General features: G+C 42.8%; 1 protein-coding gene across 1 annotated transcript in view; it reads right to left on the bottom strand.

The window, feature by feature from the left end:
• Nucleotides 1-12445, bottom strand: part of ephb6 (eph receptor B6) — a 43636-nt gene extending 31191 nt beyond the window's left edge. Inside the window, exons 1-2 of the mRNA XM_003450625.4 lie at nucleotides 12334-12445; nucleotides 1460-1524 (exon numbers count right to left, since the gene is read on the bottom strand). Of these exons, the coding sequence (XP_003450673.2) occupies nucleotides 1460-1524; nucleotides 12334-12391 (123 nt within the window). The 5' untranslated portion in view covers nucleotides 12392-12445. The remainder of the gene's footprint in view (nucleotides 1-1459; nucleotides 1525-12333) is intronic.
• Between the last annotated feature and the right edge of the window lie 273 nt (nucleotides 12446-12718).

Raw genomic sequence — 12718 nt, 5'->3', positions numbered from 1 at the left:
CAGCTCAAGGCAATGCAACAACCTTGAATACAAATCAACTCAAAAGGGAGATCTATGGCTCAATCTGAGCAGTTTCATTATGAATGACGGCACACACACACACACACACACACTGGAGTAGAACAACAGATAAAAAAGAATTGGGGGAGCATTTAGACCTTCAAGGTTATCTTAAAGGAAAGGATGATTTCCTGCTCCGTCTAAGACTGTGTTCAGCACACTTGAGGTATTACCAGTGACATATGCCAGCCATTCAGGAAGATAATAATTCTTACCTCAAACCATAACTAAACATAAAGCATTTATAACCTTATTCTTAATCTTTAATCTGTGATTTCTGTAAAATCCAAGTGCTGTTGTGGAGGCCTGCTGCACGTCTCAGTCGCTCTAATCTCTCCACTATTCAAAAAGTCCCAGAAACAAAAGTTAATACAGCACCATCCATGCTTGATTTTTATATGAGAGGGAAAAGATGGTGGGGAGTGGATTACATTCATCAACAGATGTTGATCATTTCATCTATGGGCAGGGTGTAGAAATCTGAAGGCCCGTTGTCTGCATATGTTTGTTGTTCTGGTCTTAAAGTGTTTTATTAACTGAATGTACAGTAGCTCAAACCTAATAGACTGAATAACAAGGCACAGGTGATAGAAGGACACAGGTGGAAACAATCCACAGTGGATGCACGGTGAGGTTGGGCAATAAAAGCCCAAAGCCATGAAAGGAACAGGAAGTGAAACTAGAGCAAGACTCTGGAGAAAACTCACCTTCAAGGCACAACAGAAAGAAATGAACGACAAGTGGCGAACACTGAGACATGAAAGGTAACATTAATATGTGATGACAGAGACCAGAGAAACTGGAAGAACCACAAAACCAGCCAGCGTAACAAACCAAAACACAACACAGACAAAACAAAACCCCGACACCACGACATGTTTACAGATCTGACATTTCCAATATCTTCAATCTGTTCATGGAGAATAATATTTTTTTTTTTATCTCATACCAGAACCTCACCCAAAAGACTTTTATCTGAGTTTACTGACTGGCATCTAATGAATTTTGAAAATCTATCAAAATTTCTTGTTGTTCAATGAACATCCTTGGCTTTCCATTATTTTCTAACCCGCATATGCCGAGCAATAAATCCACAGTGTAAACAGCAAATCGATCAGTATTAAAACGAATATCAGTTGCAGTCCTGTAACATTTATCACCATTATTGATTTAATGTCTAAACTTTACCACCAGCTGCCTGACAGAATGATGAAAAACGTTATAAAACTAAATGTATTATTTCATAGCATCCTGTTTTAAGCACAAGGCCCGACTAACAATGCGATTATAACCCGACACTTCAAACATCAGCATGTGCGACACGTGTATAACACATTCTACAGATGGCTTTAATGCTGCAACAGCTGGAAATCGCATTGACACTCAGCTCCCTGCTTACCCCTGTATCTGGATAGGTGATCCAGCCCAGCTCTGAGGTAGACTCTGTTGTGTCCAGCAGCATCACTGTGAGACGAAGAAGCAGAGACAAAGAAAAAGTTAGAAAAAACAGACAGGAAACATTTGCGTATGCTTTCATTTTAACGCGAAGAAAACAGGCAGACGTGTGCGCGAGCTTTCAGTTTAAACTTTGATTTCAGCTCAAGAATTTAACTGAGAAACGGAGTCGGTGCTATAAAAGCAAAGTGACTGTTAAACAGAATTTGTAATCATGAGATATTCTCTGAAGGACTGAAAACCAAATAGTGTGTGAGGCTGTGAGGCCATAAAAACATATAAAACATGGATTTGCTCCAGTGAAACTGAAGCAGAAAAGCACTTTGCAGAGTATCCCTTTTGAAGGCGGTTGTATAATTAATCTTTTTTTTTCCTTTTGTAAAATACCACAAGTTGTTGGAACCATTAGTCCCATTTTCTTTGATTTTTCTCCCACCACATCCAATAAAATCCAGGAGAGCTCCAGCTGTGTGCATCTGTCAAATTTAATGACTGCTATAAAGTGATGATGCAGTCTGGCACACTATTCTGGTGTTTGAAAAATTAAACTGATTGACCTGATGGGGCACTGTGATTAAAGGTCAAATTTTCCAACTTTAAAAGGCCATAACAGTTACTGTCACGATTTGTTGAAACTTGCCATGCTGATGCTTTTCATAGCTTGTCCCAAAGGGAACCTTCGTCATGTTTCTGGGGGGGGGGTTGATATGTTCTGTGTTCCTCTTTTGTTGCAGGTTTTGCTCATTAACCCTGATCAAGAGCGAAAGCACAAGAATAGCATATGACTTTTATGCTGGAGTGTGTTTTCCCATAATTTGCTTTTAGGTTTAAGTGCTTCAAAAAGCAAGCTGGCAAAGAAATTACACACACAGACACACACATGCAAAGTGACTTTAATGCTGAGTGCTGCGTGCTGACACATGGCAGCTTCCCACACAAAAACCCAAGCCCTTGAATTTTCCATTAGCATTCCAAAACCGTGGTGGCTGCCGCTCCTTCAGTCTGGCACAGTCTGCGCTCGGTGCTGTTCAAGAGCCACCGACTGAACGCGGGCCAAAGTTTGTCGTGCACGCAGAGGTACCAAAAACATCAGACTTCAGATTTGGATGCTTGCACAGATGGAGGTAATGGAGGAAAACGCTCAGTGCCTGATTGCATCAAGCACAACGCTAATCAACTAAAGGGCTGTAGACACGTATGCACACAAGACATTGTGGGAGGCCGGAGGCATGCGCCTCTGTTTACAAATAATTCTTCTCATTGTCGTTATACAATTTTTATGTTTTTGCTTCCATTGCGTGTCACACAATAATTCACCAGAGAAAAGGGGGCTCTCTTTTTCCTGCCTCTCTCACTGATAACCAGACAAAAGGTGGCGGAAAAATATTATCTACATAATCAGCACTCACACACGGGGATTTGAAAAGGTTCCCCGGTCCACCAAAACACCAATAGATACATTGTGTCTCTCTCCTTCTGCCAGTCAAACACAGAAGTACCCAGTGGCACCGTGAGCACACTCAATCCTGTCGCATGCCCCAATAAATAAAACAAATAATAAGAAAACTATATCATTTGTGGCTCATGACATGAATCGACCCCACCCCTACTGTTCTCTGACTGCTCTGTAAACAGATTTTTTCGGATTATAGTCACAGATGGACACCCCGCAAATCTGTGCTTCAAGCCTTCCTTTCCCTCCTCTCTTTTTTTCCCCTTTCCAAACCCCTCAGCCTGTCTATCTGTTTTCACCCACTGGCTGGTCTTTATGTCACTCTTAGTAAATTCACACATTTTTCCATGGAAGACCTCCAAGATTTGGAGTGATATGAATTGTATCAAAAAGAGAATACAAATAGACTGTGACAGCTAAGGATTATATGCAGCCACAGGCATCAGAATAAACAGTTTTTAGGGCCGCGCACGTCTGGGAAGCTTGGTTAGTGGAATTTTGGAGGCAATCGGGATAAAATCAGCAAAAGGGAGAAAGCTAAACTCACCAAGCCAGGGATACTTAAACCTCCAAATCTTGACAGTATCCATTAGTGAGACACCTTTCATGCTTTGTTTGACTCCAGCTGGAAACGTTGTGCCATTCCAGCTGTGCGTGATGGCATGCAAACTCATTATTGATTAGTTTCTTGTCCCTGCGAAAAATAATCTTCGGTTTGTCAGAGTGACTAACATGTTATATGTGACCTCATTAAGCACCATTTGATTTATATCAGATAAGCTACAGACACAAATGCTGCAAAAGTGTCATTCCAAATTCAATTAACCTTCTGCTTCAGGGCACAGTCATGCATAAATAACACGGAGCAAACTATTTTTGACATTAATATTTATGCCTCTACTATTTAGTTTCTTGTCGCTGGGCCTTGGGGACAGCGGTCCTTACATCGCCTCCGCTCTTTCTTCCCGGGATAAACCTGTACATGAAGATTACATGGAGGAGCGTTCAAAGTGCTTCATGCATGTCTCATTGCGTGACATTAGCATGTTGAATAATTCACCATGACATCCTAAGATTAGCATTGAAGTGGTGTGTTATGCACACCTTTCAAAGATTAGTTGGAGCTTGGGCACCATGGCTCTGGTGCGCGTCCGTTTGTGTATGCGTGAGACAACCATGAACAAAAGAGAGGGACATTTACTGGCAGGTCCACTTGGCAGTAAAAGCCCCTTTATTTAACTCTCAGACAGCCCACTCCATGTGCGCAGAGCACTACAGCATCTCCGTTATTGGTCCATCCGAGGGCTGAGATGCTCGAAGTTTGTCCCTGACAGTTTGACGAAGTGCTGAGTCTGCAATCTGAGCCTGAGTGCTGCGTTAATGCACGCTGGCCTCTTACGTCCTCCTGTTCCACTCTGATTTTTTTTACTCGCTCTGCTCGATAACTCTACCTCCATTTTGTCCCTTGTCCCTGGTATCCTCCTCCTCTCTGCATGTGTGTATTATTCATCCAAAATGTGACAGTAGGGTCTGTCAGATAAAGAGAAACACTCTTCTCCGTTACTGATGGCAGCTCTGCTGTTTGTGTGGAAAGTGGTTTGATACTCAGAGAGAGAAAAGGGGGAGACAATATAGTAGACAAAGCGTCATTATGGGAGAAGAGGCTGGCGGGATTGTGTTTGCGCATATGAATGTGTTTCTTTTGCTCTTTCCCCCTCTCTTTCTGTCCACGGTGTGGGTGTAAATGCTCTTCTGCCTTGTTATAGAGGTGACCTGCATTAGTTCATGAATGTCCCCTCCGCCACTGGAGTGCTCACTTCAGCTGAGTGACCCTCTCTGCTCTCTCCATCCATTTCTCTGAGTCCAACACTTTTCCTCTCTGTGCAGCCATGCATACACCGACACTCTCCAGTGCTAAGTGTAGTGCCGTTGTTCATGTCACGCCTCTTTGACAGCAGATGTATGCTACTTTAACGCCAAATTTTGCAAGGCAGTGGAGCCCCTCCTGACTCACTCTGCAAAGAAATTTGCTGTAAATATTAATGCGTACTAGAGGGATCCGAGTGTAAATTATGCCTTAACACCAAAGTGAATGCACCAGCAGAGAAGACATAGTCAGCGAGCTCACAGGTAACAACACGTTACAGAAACACACTCATGCACACACACACACAAAAAAATTCCCACAGTGCCTGCAAGCGTTTTGAGCAGCGGTCAGCTTGTGTTTTGTCTTTTGTCCACTCATCCACCCATCTCCACCCTTTCTTGATACACTCCAGATGCTCCCTCCCACAGACAGTCAGTCAAGGACAAGGCCCTTACCAAACCCTCATTACAAACAACCACAGTGAGAGAGTGATACGCCAAGTCAGAAAGAGAGCAGGAGGAGGTTGGAGGAAAGGAAGGAAGGGGATTAACGTGTCTCCAGAAATAAGCATGCACATGTCAAAGGGAGTTATCCCCAAAAAAAATGAATGAAAGTGCAGCTGCACCAAAGAGCACAAACAACCAGGTTAGATGATCAATCCCTACGTGCAGGCAGCAACAGGCACAGGTAGGAGGACACATCAAAACAACTGATTCTCTGTCTTGATTACAGCATGTTTGCTAAAGTAAAACTGGCAGGCCTGAAGATTTTAAAATTATAGTTTGACTTCTTGAGAGAAACAGTTATTTGCTTTCTGTCAATCTTGTTGGAATAAAAACCTGTTTTAGTTGTTCAGGCAAGCTCGCAGGCAGATTGAAATAACAGGCATCAGTGGGATGGTGGCAAGCAGCAACCACTGCAGTTGAAAAAATGAAGCCAGCACAAAGTGCCAAAAAGTGCAGCTCAAATGGCCACTCGAGACTGACTCCAAACGTGACTGAATCCTCACAGACGCCGTGTTAAAATGTCCAAATTTAGAGCTGAAATAAACATGTTACAGTCTGGTGCAAAACACAACAGCTGGATGGATATTTTTTTTCAATAATTTACCAGTTTAAAATGTATTTGCTTTTATTTTCTAGCAGTTATGCAGCCAATGTGTCACCTCAGCTAACGAAATTGGACTTTTGTTGTGTTTGTGCTGTTAGTGCCTTTTACACATTTTTAGAACAATTATCTGACAGTTAAGAAGAAGTCTGCGCTCCAGTTTCGATGAGTGAAATCCTAATGTTTTATGCATTTATTAGCTAGCACTAATCTGGTATCTTTAAGGTATCCATACAGTCTATGGATGCACATTGCTAAGCAAGCTAGCTAGCAGTACTTGATAACGTACCACTCTAAATATAGTCAGTTCTGGCTCCAAAAACCAAGATGGTGACGTTAATGGGTCTCTCAACATTCCTGGAAGGGATTCATAGTGTTTCACTTTGTTCTTCACACTGAAAGTGCCACAAAGAGCTGTAACAAATGAAAAAAGTAAGCTTGGGAAAGAAGTTCAAACCCAGCTTACTTTCACACTTTTTCATAGCTGGCCAATCACAGTGTGAAGTGGGTGAGAATTTTGTATTGTCAGTTTCAGAAAGTCACAGAAATGGTCCGACAAAGGCCTCCAAATCTGAAGGTGGTAAGGAATATATGACTAAATAAATTGTAGGTAAACTAAATTTAAATGTGGAGACTGACTCTTATGTCTGGTGTTAAATAGGAGACACAAACTGCCACTTAGCTTAGCTTAGCAATGAAGGTGGAAGGTGGGTAAAATCTGCGTGCCAGTTCTCAAAACCTCATAACAAAGGATTTGTTAAAATATTTTGGTTGGCTAGATCTTTTAGGGTTGATATACTGTGGGTCTGGCATGTTGTATTACAAGGCCAGGGTAGCAGTTTCCTGTGTGTCTGTGTGGCGCTAAGGCAAGCATCTACAGGTTCTGGTTTAATGTCTGCAGTGCAGACATGAGGGTGGCATCAAATTTCTAACCTCAGTATTATGACAAGAGCAGATAAAGTAAGTTAAAAGTATTTACTTTTTCTTTACGTCTGCATCAAATAATAATTTTATATTTTTTGTGTTTAATCTACGTTCACATTCACACCTGAGGTTGCCCATGGTAACCCCATGCAGCTCTTTGGGCTGCGGAGGAAGCTGGGGAGAATGTGCAAACTCCACGCAGCAAGCCTCCAATCTTGATTGAAGCCCAGGACCTTGTTGCAGTGAGCTGACAGTGTTAACCACCACACCGCCATGCCACCCTGCGTCTCACCCTGTAACAGCAGGGAAAGGCTCCAGCAGCCCTGAATTAGGTAAGCAGAAGAAAATCAATGGATGGATCTGTGCCATAGGTATGTCATAATTGCAAAACCTATTTGACATGCAGAAATATGACTAAACGTCATCCTCAACCAGCACACGATTAAACATGTTGGCAACTCCACTACCAGGGTATAATTCAGGTGTAACTTTCTCCTATTCTTTGATCAAAGAACTTGATTTTAAAGTCAGGAGCAGATTAGAAATATTTCACTTGTTCATTTTAGTCTAAGAAGTTCAACGTTTTGGAAAGACAAAAACAATCGAGTTTTTACTCATCCCCCAGGTCAACAGTGACGAGTGCTAGGGGTAGAGTTAGAGTTGAGCTTTGTTAAATAGGCAAATGTCACCTTTCAAATAAAGTTTCATATAATTATTTTGGCATAACAGTTTCAATTTTAAATATTTTTCACTTGATCCAAATAAGTAAAAGTACTATAAAAAGTGGGGGACATTAACCCAACCTAAACCCCACCCCTCACCCCAACGCTAAATGTTTTGCTAGTGGCATGCTGATTGTTAAGAGGTTAATAATTCACTCGAGTGGAGTAATGTGTACAAAGACTAAAGCGTAAAAGTTTCTTCTAAACAGTCTTGACTTCTCCATTAATAGATATCCAGTTACCACCAAAAACAGAAGCCGCAAACATCACCTTCTCCACCCTCAACCCTCACCGCTGCCAGATGAAGGAATGCAAGAGATCAGTTTGATTCAAACCCACTGTGTCATTTCTCATTAGTGAAGCCTTCAACAGCCTAACTCAGCTCTCTGTCCGTTCGGTTGGTGCCAGCACCCAAACTGCCAGGCAGCCGCTTTAATGTGAAATTCAAAACTAAAAACTGCATTCCAGAGTTACAGCGGCCCATGCCACGTGTTCATCTTTTAGTAATTTTTTTGGCTCGAACTCGTTGCCTGTCCACACAGGCGTATTATCTGTGACGCTATCTGCCACGACATTGCCTGGCTCAAAGCGGAGAGTCTTGGCTCTCCGCCGTCTGAGGGCTTGAACCGCTTATATCACAAATGGCAGATGTGTCATTCATTTTAATAAAAGTGGCCTAATGTCATTACAAAGCTCTCAGCATGCTGGAACTAAAAATAAAGCTGGGTCACAGTTAAGTGTTGTAGTGTCAATGATGGGTTGAGTTGAGTCCTCCACTTCCCACCGGCGTGTGATTTCTTGGTTACTGCAGCCCCGTGCACATGCAGGATGGAAGGATGGGCGCAAGAAGCTGCTGAGGGCTTTTAGCAGCATCCGTTCTGCAGCACTCCCACTGTGACAAGCATGCCATTTATTTTCTTATCACACTTTCTCTAGTTGATCATGTCCTGAAAGAGTGGCTTATTACGCCTGGGATAGGGAGGGTACTCTGCCTAATTAATACCCAGTTAAAACCAGAGACAGCATGAAAGATGGCCCAGATGACCTTAGAGTGAGAATGTCAACATGGCTTTAAATTTATGCAGTCTGGTGTTTCAAGAAGGATTCATGTCCTTTATTTAATTTAAAGCAGCAGTAAAGCAGTGTGTATAGAGTGGCTAGATGGACTTATTATCAGCAGTATGCACTTAAAATATCAAGGTAAAAGGATCTTACTTGCAGAAAAATTGCCTCTTACATCATTACATCCATAATACTGATGCATCAGTCTGTAAGCAGCATTGTAATCATGTAGCTGTCACAGTATTTGAAAGCAGGACCAAAATGCAGGACCCAGGCAGACACCAAATGACAAAAATGGACCTTTATTTAGCTGGCAGTCCAACTCCAAAAAAATAAAAGTCCAAAATGAAAACAAACCGGTATCCAAAAGGCCATCATAGGGAGCCAGGCAAAACAGAGAGCACAAGAGGGGAGATTGACAGATGCTAAGGGGCTGTTTATATTCACAGTGTAATAAGGGAAGTGGAAATCAGAAATAGGTGCAGAGAATGATGACAGTCACAGGAACGAGGCAAGAGTCAAAGTCAGACGTAGGTGACAACAACTTCCAAAGTTAAACAGGTAAAAGCAAAAGAACCCAACAGAGGCAAGAAAGCAGAATAACATAAAGAAATCAAAACAGTGGCTGCCGGTGGAAACTGTGCTACTGTTGGCTGAAGATAGAGAGGGATGAGAAGATGAAGTCAGAGAGGCAAGCCTGCGATGGTTCAGACATGTGCAGAGGAGAGATAGTGGATATACTGGACAAAGACAGAAGGAAAAGGACGATGAGATGCAGAGGGTTGGTGTGACAGAGGAGGATGCTAGGGATAGGGTGAGATGAAAGGAGATGATCCACTGTGCCAACCCCTAAAGGGAGCAGCCGAAGAAAGAAAAAGAAGAAGGAGAAGGATACCTAACTCAAAACGTAACCAACAGGGAGACTTTAGCTTTTTATACTTTTATAGTGCTGGTGTAGGTTAGTGGTAGATTCACAGCACATTTGAAGGGCGATGAGAGAAACAAAGTCTTTCTATACAAATTAGTTTTTTGACATTGAACTGTTTCAGCTGTGATATTTAAATGGCGTTATTTGGTAAAGTGGTAACAGCTGGCTGCTTTTTTGTAAAAAGTTATGCAAAAATTTAGGGAGGTATTTAATAACATCATAAGGGGGGGGGTTGTAAAATCTTTATGTAAAGCCCTGCGATAGACTGTCCACTCACTGTCCACCTGTCCACTCGCCCTATGACAGCTGGGATAGGCTCCGCCGTTCCTCACTCCCAACCAATGGCGGGTAATGGCCACCCCTCCCTGAGCCTAATTCGGTTTCTTCCTGGTTTTCTTTTCACTGTTACGAAGTGGTTGCTCATAGGGCGTAGTCTGATTGCTGGTGTTTTCTCTGTAATATCTTCCTCTACCTCTTTAACTTAGAGATTAGATTTGGAGCCATATAAATAAAATTGAATTGAATGAATTCAATTTAGGGAGTAAAAAAATTGCATTTTCTTTAGAAATGTAATTAAGTAGAATTATAGAAGAAACGTTTTATTTTACGTTGAGAGAAATGAATGAATTCATTGATCAATGTTGTCGTTAAAATTAAAAATCTATATGTTTTTGAGCAGCCTGTTCCCATCTGGTGATAATCAGAAGAGATTACCTTTTCAAGGTATGAAACAAGTTTAACTAACAGCGCAAGGTTAATTCCCAGAACCGCATAGTTCAGTGAGCATCGCTGCAACTCCGCTCAGCTATGATGGGAAGGGCCGGAGGGGCATCAGGTGTGTCTCCCGTTCAGGCCCTTCCTTGAGTGTGAGGTGTTAATCCAAAGTGAACACGCAATCCTCGACACAGATTCGTACAGTTCAGAGGCTTCACATCAACAATGCATGTGGGCGAATGGAGCGACACTTACACATGGCTGCGTTTGAGAGACGCAAATCAGTTGTCGCTCACACCTCTTGTGATTTGTCTTCATGAGAAGCGGCAAAGATTTAGGTTTTTTTAAGCTAGGACAGAGGAAACTATTGAAAAAAATGACACTTCCTCATATCCTGTGATATAAAAATAGACAATAGTTTGGATTTTTGATGCAGATATAGTGTACTTGAAAAGCAGATGGCTCACATTTCACAATAGAAAGAACGACTTTAAAAATAGTTAACGTGCAGCTATATCCAGTCGGTCCAGACGTCATTTACTGCGATGAAAGCCGAGGCAGATGCCAAACCGTCCATTCACGATGTAACTGGATGTTTCACTTCATGTGGATTTATAGGGACGCCCATGCTATTGGGTTAATACTGTATTATGTCGAGCTCTGTTTCAATTACACAGAGTCAGTATGGGCTCGTTACACTGGCCGGCCTCTCTCCTCGCAGTCATTCTGTCTCATCTTAGTCCAAGCCATCTGTTACAAGCGCGGCTCGAATCCACGGCGTGAGGCTGACATATAAGTTACCACTGTAACAGACTATTACTGACACACACCTCGCAGTAAACTAAAGCCAAAGAAGAAGATGAGCGTGAACAGGTGCAGCTCTTTGCAACATAGAGACATATCCTTTGAAAGTAATTGCGTGCTGACTGCTGACACCCTCTCTAGTGCTGGGGACAGGGTGTAGGAGCGGGAGCTATGTATAGGCAGAATCTAAAGGCATGTATGCACCTATAGCCACACACATATGGAGACACACACACACATATATATATATATCTATAGATATATACACAAAGCCAGTTTGAGTCATCATGTTTTTGCAGGTTTCTCAAGTCAGCCCACTCTGATCTGACAGAACACTTCATAGATGGAGTCTCACTTAATTATCCATCTTTTTCAGACTGTCTGTCACTCGCTCTCTTTCTCTCTCTCTCTGACACACACAAACAGTCACTCAGTCTTGCACTTTTTAAGGCATACATTCTTTCCATTTATGTAAGCAAAGCATTAAAAGTTACCAGCAGAGAACAGGAGAAACAGGAGACACTCTTTAAGGACACCAGTGCAAAAGAAATAAAAAGGGGGGCCAACGATAAGAAGAAGAGGGGGTCTGCGGCCGTCACATCCATGAGATCATGAGTGACACGGGAGGGGGGTGGGAGGTCAGCGAGTGCATAGCAAAGAGAAGGGGTTATGCGGCTTATTATTCATTTGTCTTCTGCCTTATTTCCATATCCTTTTGTTGCCGGAGCTTGATAGGTCCTGGCACGCACCTGGCCCTTCCATGCCAACAAACTACTATCTGATGTGCTTCTACAGTGGTGCACACAAGCATCTGCATGCATATTCACGTGCACAGTTGCTTTGAGACACAATACAGAGCCCAGAAAACTAAGGGCTGTCTAAGCAGGGGTAAAGGTGGTAATTATTCAGGGGGTCCCAAGGTGCAGGTGGAGGACTCATAATCCAGGGTGGCTTGAACTGACTCGTAGCGTGGCAGACTAATGTGCCACAGTTTCACACATTGTCAAAGTCCCATTAATTCCCACAGAAGCTTGTTCTTAGAGAGCTATAACAGTTGCATACTAAGTGCCCATCCTTCACTTGTGGACTTGTTTCAGGAACGTGATGAGAGCGCTGTACAAACACGCCATCAAGCTCTATAACCACACACACACACACACACACACACACACACACATACAGCGCGTGCGGTCACAGGTTTGACGTGAATAAATGCAATCAAAAGTTTGGTTCTTACCTTCCTCAGCTGAGTTAGGCTGGAAAAACAGACAGAGAGACAGAAGGACACTCCACATCTCCACTACAGAATGACACTGACAGGGAGAGAGGGAGGGAGAGAGTATGAAAGAGAAAGAGGGAGATAGAGTGAGTGTGTGTGACAGAGCAAGAGGTGGGGGGGGTGGAGAGGGGGTGGAGTCTGTTTGCTCCCTTTATCTAAGAAAAAGAGAGAGAGAGAGAGAGAGGGGATGGGGGGTGGATGGATGAATGGATGAGGGAAGCAGAAAAATATTTACAGAGCAGCAGATACAATAAGTACGCTGCCAAGTGAGGAAGTAAACAAAACACTGTTGTCACAGAGACGGGAGGAGAGAACGAGTGAGAGGAGGAAAGTGGGAGAGAGG

Source organism: Oreochromis niloticus, linkage group LG11 (genome assembly GCF_001858045.2).
Source record: "Oreochromis niloticus isolate F11D_XX linkage group LG11, O_niloticus_UMD_NMBU, whole genome shotgun sequence".
NCBI lineage: Eukaryota > Metazoa > Chordata > Actinopteri > Cichliformes > Cichlidae > Oreochromis > Oreochromis niloticus.
The sequence above is the reverse complement of the archived record's forward strand: the minus strand, read 5'-3'. Positions and strand labels throughout refer to the sequence as shown.